Source organism: Diplotaxodon limnothrissa, linkage group LG14, assembly GCF_057381915.1.
Source record: "Diplotaxodon limnothrissa isolate DT_005_m linkage group LG14, D_limnothrissa_male_GT1.1, whole genome shotgun sequence".
Classification (NCBI taxonomy): Eukaryota; Metazoa; Chordata; class Actinopteri; order Cichliformes; family Cichlidae; genus Diplotaxodon; species Diplotaxodon limnothrissa.
This window is the reverse complement of record NC_140609.1, coordinates 28,069,898-28,077,057: the sequence shown is the minus strand read 5'-3', so window position 1 is coordinate 28,077,057 and position 7,160 is coordinate 28,069,898. Positions and strand designations below refer to the sequence as shown.

The following is a 7,160-nucleotide window of genomic DNA, read 5'->3' as shown; positions in this document are numbered from 1 at the left end:
TTTCATTTTCTTCTATTTTTCAACTGTATCATGAAAAACAAAGTAGAATAAATCAAGATATCTGCACATTTGCAGTCATTTAACACCAGCACAGACATTTAAAAGGAATATTAACTTCATTTAAATATAGGATTTTTATTATTTTTTTCTGTCTGTACTACAAAGAGATAATGTGCTTTTCTTTCTTTTGAAATTAGCTGACTTTTTATGATCCAATGCCACGGGCCATAACAGCTTTCTTTGTGTTCATCTCTGGTCTCAACAGGATTAAGTAACATTTGGGTCCAAACAGTGTGATCAAAAGACCAAAACTTGAGGCAAGAATGGCAAACACCTCCACTGCATCTGCAAGTTTTCCTGGTGAGCTGATATAAGCAGGAACAAAGGCCACCCACACAGCACAGAAGATCAGCATGCTGAATGTGATGAGCTTGGCCTCATTAAAACTATCAGGGAGATTCCTCACCAGGAATGCAATTAGACAACTGAGGAAAGCCAGCATGCCAATATAGCCCAATAACACTGCAAAACCAACAGTGGACCCAACTGCACACTCATACACTATCTTGTCATTGTGGTATTGGGTGTTTTTATGTGGAGTTGGAGAGGAAGAGACAAGCCAGGTAGTGCAGATGGCTGCCTGAATAGATGTCAGAAATAGAACTGTTCCTCTCTGCTGCATAGCACCAAACCACTTCAAACTGGTTCCCCCTCCTGGCTTGGAGGCTTTGAACACAGCCAGAACAACCATGGTTTTTACTAAGATGCATGAGACACACAGCACAAAGCTGATCCCAAATGCTGCGTGTCTGAGTTGGCATGTCCACAGCCTAGGTCGCCCGATAAACAGCAATGAACACAGGAAACACAACTTAAGTGACACTAATAGCTGGAAACTAAGTTCTGAATTGTTGGCACGTACTATAGGTGTTCTGCGATAATAAATGAAGATCCCCAGAACAACAGCACATATAAATACTCCCAGCAGTGATGTTGTTGTCAAACAAATACCCAGAGGGTCAAGATAGGAGAGGAACTCTGTCTTCTTAGGAATACAGTGGTCACGCTGGGGGTTTGACCAAAAATCCTCTGGACAACTGGTGCACTCCAAGGAGTCTGATACAAAAGGGAACATTGGTGAAATGCATATTATTATTATTATTATTATTATTATTATTATTATTATTTTTCATAATAATGAAATTAAATATGTCATGCAAAAAGAAAAATACGTACTGCTCTTATTAGTAATTTTTCCTTCAGAACAAGGAACACAGTCAAAACAGCACTGGGGTTTCCCCTTCTCTCTCACCATGTGGGTACCAGGAGGACAGCTCTCACTACATACTGATTGAGGTGGCTATAGGATGAAATTAAATATTAGGCTTTACACTGATATATACTAGACATGTGGCAAAGTTAAATCTAAAAAAAACAAAACATCTAACCTTTTTGGATTCAAAGTTCCAGAAGATTTTGTCTTCAACAAGTATGAGTTCTTCACCTTTGAAAGTTGACCTTTTAACCTCACCCACATTCTGAACTTTAGTGCTTCCATCAGGGAGCCACAACCAGTTCATCACATCATAAATTGGCAATGCATCACCATTCTCATCAAATGACACTTGATCGCCAAATGGAGTGGTGAAGTTCACTCTTTCCAAGTAATAAACAAGCTTTAAAAAAAGGATGCATAACAAGTAAATTACTTTTCACAGTGCAAACAGTGGCACCCTGTAAATTATGCATGGCAGACATATTGTCACTTATTTAAACACTTTTATTTCCAGTAGCTGTTTTTCAAACCTCAGCTCTAGCTTTCCATCTGCCAGCCACACATACACAACAACGATAACAACTTCAGTCAAGACCCAGTACAGACTTAAATGCAATGGAGGCGTGATGAGCTGCTGCAGCTCTGTTGTGTCAGCCTCCCTGCAGCGGCGCCACAAATCATGCCCCGCCACATACCCCCATGTCCACCGGGTCGGGTTGAGCAGGTAAGTGAGCAGGTGGTAAAAGTGGAATGGGTAAAGACATCTGCTGGGCACTAGCTGCTCCCACCAAAGGAGTGGGTACAGGTGCGGAGTTAGGGTGTGTCTTGCCGGGTCTCACCCTGAGGACCAGTATGGTGCCAGAACAGATTGGACACCAGCCACTCACATGCGGCGAGGGACGTCAGTAAGGGCAGCGGCAGCAGTGGTAAGGACCCGATCTGAGCTGCCAGACTCTCTATCAACTGCATCCGGCAGTGGGATCTGTCCTACAGCTGTTTCAACTGCCGGTGAAACATCGCTACCTGCTCCCTCTGCGTAGACGGGAGCTTGGCCACCACAACCTGGCTGGCCCGGTCGCGGTTCCACCATGCCCCAATACTGGGTTTTGATACCACTGTAAACGATGCATAGCTGACCCGACCACATTGTCACACTTTTATTTCTAGTTTCTGTTTTTATAATACTCAGCTGCAGCTTTTCCAGCTGCCGGCTGCCACAACGACAATAACTTCAGTCAGGACCCAGTACAGACTTAAATGCAGAGGAGGCGTGATGAGCTGATGCAGCTTCGGTATGTCAGCCTTCTGGCAGCAGCACCACATACCATGCCCCGTCCCCATCCCCACCTAACCCTATATTACATCGCTAGTAATGCTTTATAAATACAAGCTTCTGATCTAAATATATTAACTGCTAATTTTTTGTGGGTGTCAGCATACCAAACTAACTCAATTGACTCAGACCCGAAGTTCTTCAAATGAAAAGTCCATCCATCCATCCATCCATCTTCATCCGCTTTATCCGAGGCCGGGTCGCGGGGGCAGCAGCCTAAGCAAAGAGGCCCAGACCTCCCTCTCCCCAGCCACCTCCTCCAGCTTATCCGGGGGAACACCAAGGTGTTCCCAGGCCAGCCGAGAGATATAATCTCTCCAGCGTGTCCTGGGTCTGCCCCGGGGCCTCCTCCCGGTGGGACATGCCTGGAACACCTCACCCAGGAGGCGCCCAGGGGGCATCCTTGTCAGATGCCCGAACCACCTCAGCTGGCTCCTTTCGATGTGGAGCAGCAGCGGCTCTACTCCGAGCCCCTCCCGGATGGCCGAACTTCTCACCCTATCTCTAAGGGAGAGGCCAGCCACCCTTCGGAGGAAGCTCATTTCTGCCGCTTGTATCCGCGATCTCATTCTTTCGGTCACTACCCACAGCTCGTGGCCATAGGTAGTGACTGAAAGAACAAATGAAAAATTTATTTACAATCACCATGTAAGATATATATCCAAAGTGTGGGGGTTGGGATATCCAGGGATCCATGGATAGGAGGGGGAAAAGGTCCATACAGAGCGTCTTAATCACACACGCCATGCACTTTTCCAGTGTCACTAGATTAAATGTCACTCCACAACTCCACAACTCCAAAACTGGGAGTATGTAAAATCCATTTAGCTCACACCAGCTTTTTAATAGTCAATATTATCACATTGTATTTAGTTCTATGTGGTAAATTCTATCCTGAAAGTAATTATAAAGGAAAGAATTTATAAACAGAATGTAAAATGATATCACACCTGCCAAGGCTCCAGTGACTGCAAAGTGGCACAGCTGTTCCCACTGAAAGGCCCTCTTCCTGGCTTGCACCGCAGCATGTCATCAAGGGAATATGCCAGTGCATAAACAGCTTTGTACACATTATACTCAGGCCGCAGGTCGGAAACGTCCAAGAATTCATTGTCCACATTTTCTAGATCTTCCTGTCCGGTACATATTGCACCTTCACCTTCCAGCAAGCTTGCTGGAGCTGGTGCAAATCTACACTGAAATGTGAATTCCCAAAACTGGTTCACCTGAAATAATTTTTTATTGTTTTTTACAAGCGATGGAAATTGTTGCAACTAGTACATTAAAAGCTTAAACTCTCACCATACTATTTCCATAGCTGTTATTGTGATGTAAGTCAGGACGTATTTGTAACAGGAATTCCCTGAGTCCTGGTATCTCGCCTCGACGAATAGCGATACCCAGTGTACCACGCAGGTATGGCATAAGCTGAGGTGTTTGGAGCACAACAGCTGCTGTCCAGGCTTCACTGGCCATCCATTGTAGGCCAGTTACATTTTGCCTCACTACCTGTGAATTAGATTACACCATATTCTATGAAAAGATATTGTAACTATAACTTGATTAGTGACATTATCATGCTATTTAAGCTATTATTCACCTTTAAATGAATTCTGCATGAACAATTTTCTGTAATCATTCAAATAATGATGTATCAAATGTTTTACACAAAACAATGATGCAGACCTTTGCAATTAATAATAATTGGATTGTTTTAAAGCCAAACCTCTTCCATAAGGTTTATCATGCGACTGTAATGTTCAAAGACAATAACAACTCGAGCTGTGGATTTTTTCATCACATCAACAATCCTCCTGAGTTCATCTGTGTCTTTGTCCCAGGGCAAAACCTCAGTGTAGGCCAGGCAACTTTCACTTAACAGACTCAGCTCAGATTGAAATGATCTTGCTGCGTGAAGTCCATAATCATCGTCACTGACAAGCAGACCTACCCAAGTCCAACTGAAATGCTTCAGAATCTGAATCATAGCACGTACCTAAGTGTAAGTGCATAGACAAGAACAATTTTCCACATGATTATTACACCTTTATGGTGGCAAATTAGCTTTGTTCATAACAAAGTAAAACTGGAACTGAAAAAACATTTTAGTATCATTGTATGCATATTGTTGCAAAGTAGGCAATTTCTTTAACCAAAACATCTTTGTCGACAACAAAAACAATTGTTGACAGATTTTCACCTGGAAAGCATCACTTGGGATCGTCCTAAAGAATGATGGGTATTTTTGACGGTTACTCAGGCAGGAACATGTGGAAAAATAACTCACCTAAAAGATACAGACTACAGATTGTACCGATATTGATGTAGAGATGTCTTAACTTTGTCATGTTACTTCAAGTGTCTTTAAATTTGCAATTAAATTAAAATAATCCAAGAAAACTGTTATATGGTTGAGCAGAAAACTTACCATAGGTACTCTGTACAAACCTAAGACGTTGGAAATGGCGATAGAATTTGTAGAAGATGAATCACCCACAATCCCTATGACAGGAGGATTTCCAACACATGTACTATTTAATATAATTTTCTCTTCTTGACCACTGGCCAGTGACAATGCTGCACGAAATCCAATTCCAAGTTCAAGACAGCTATCATACAGAGTGTACCCCAGAGTCACATTTGGTAGCAGGTTTGAGTTTCTATTGATCTCATCAATAGCAAAGGCCATGGTTTGTGCGAGCTTAAATCCTAGGGCATAAACACTAAGAGAAGAAAAATTTAACTGAAAAATATATTTTCATCAAGATACTTTACTGCAACATGTGGCAAAATTACTTATTATTAAAAAACATTATAAACAATTAAGGAAACTGAATAACAACGATTAACAAGATATTTTCATGACAAACAATATAGATGCACCAAGATGCATGCATTTATCCTGAATGATAATAAATCAGAAAGTACAGTTACTACTATTACAATCTCATATTTCCTTTGCACTAATTTTCATTTCCCTTTTCCCCCCCAGCCTTACTTACCCATTGCAAGTAGGTTGTTGTGGTTTTGAAGTAAAAGACTGAATAGCAACACTTGAAAAGAAGTGGATTTGAAACAGTCCCCCTAGAACCACATCACCAGCCTTGTACATCCCATTTAGATCAAACTGTCCCTGTAACTGACATGAGAGAGAAAACTGAGAAGAGGATATAACCAAAGAAAAGTAAGAAGATAGCAAAACAAGCAAGAGCAAACTGGTTTGTAAAGAAGAGGCCATAACAGCTTTCTGATTTCCTGAGCTCAGTCATTAGGTTTTATTTCAATGCCTTTCCTTTGTCTTTTATTGATATTTTGTGTTGTTTAATCTTGCACACCACCCATTAAGGAAGAAGGATAAGTGTGGGCGGGGCCTAAAAGACTTGAAATTGTTTTTGTATTTTTGTATCCATATGCAGTTAAGTACTACTAGAAGTCAATTAGCTATCACCCCCCCCCCCCCCAAAAAAAAAACCACACACACACACACACACACACACACACACACACACACACACACTTAAGGATTGACATCATAAAATTTTTCTTTGTGTTTTATTATTTACTTATTTTTATTCATTATTTCATTTATCGAGTGACATAAAGTAAGAATGAAGACCAAAACATTTACAGTCTTACAGCCTCTTTCTGAACATGCCTTTAACACCTCACCAAGGAGGCATCCTATTCAGATTCCTAAACCAATCAAACTGGCTTATTTCGATGTGGGTGAGAAGTAGCTCTAGGCTGAGTCCCTCTTGAATGACTATAATCCTCACCCAATCTCTAAAGGACAGCACAGCCCCCCTTTGGAGAAGACTTATTTTCACCATTTGTATCTGCAGTCTCATTCTTTTGGTCAGGTAAGGGTCACAGCATAGATTGACTTGCAAAATCAACAGGTTTGCTGTCTTTCTCCACTCTCTTCATCACCAATGGAGTGTCACCATAGCTGCAGACATGACCCCAATCTGTCTATCACTAGTGAGAGACAGGGTGAGTCCACACTCTTGAACAAGACCCCAAGATATTAAACTCCTCCACTTTTGGCAGCAACTTGTCCCTTACTTATATTGGGCACTTCAGGGTTTGTCAGCTGAAAACCATTGCCTCTAACTTGGAGTAGTTGATTCTCATTCTTTCCACTTCAAATTTTGCTGCAATGCTGACAACCATCCCAGTATGAGCTGAGACCACAACCTAATGAGGCCAACAGAACCACACCATCTGCAGAAAGTAGAAACAAAAGCCTGAAATAACCAAAGCAAGAACCTTCTTCCTGGTCCATACAAATCTGTGTCCCTGGCAAAGTCCAAACCCTATTAAGAATGAGTCTGACTTGCTGACAATATCAAACAAGCTCTCAAAGCCCTTCACCTTTTTTTTCCACTCTCCACTATCGATGGATAGTGGACAGTTAGTTGGTACCTACCAACTAACTTGGAGCTACAGCTTAGTGAAGCAACTGCAATAATGGAGGCATGGAAGATTGTTGATCAAGATCAAGATTGTTGAAATTTTGCTGGAGGTAGGGATTAAAGATCTTGTAAAGTG

At 41.7% G+C, this 7,160-nt stretch overlaps 1 protein-coding gene across 1 annotated transcript; it reads right to left on the bottom strand.

Annotated features, from left to right (window-relative positions):
• Positions 1-205: 205 nt before the first annotated feature.
• LOC146619047 (extracellular calcium-sensing receptor-like) lies at positions 206-5,721 on the bottom strand. Its single transcript, XM_085370177.1, has 9 exons — positions 5,612-5,721; positions 5,038-5,332; positions 4,810-4,896; positions 4,336-4,605; positions 3,912-4,118; positions 3,560-3,835; positions 1,449-1,676; positions 1,237-1,360; positions 206-1,116 (listed from the first exon to the last, which is right to left on the bottom strand). The coding sequence occupies exons 1-9, from the start codon at positions 5,719-5,721 to the stop codon at positions 206-208; spliced, it is 2,508 nt and encodes an 835-aa protein (XP_085226303.1).
• Positions 5,722-7,160: the final 1,439 nt, after the last annotated feature.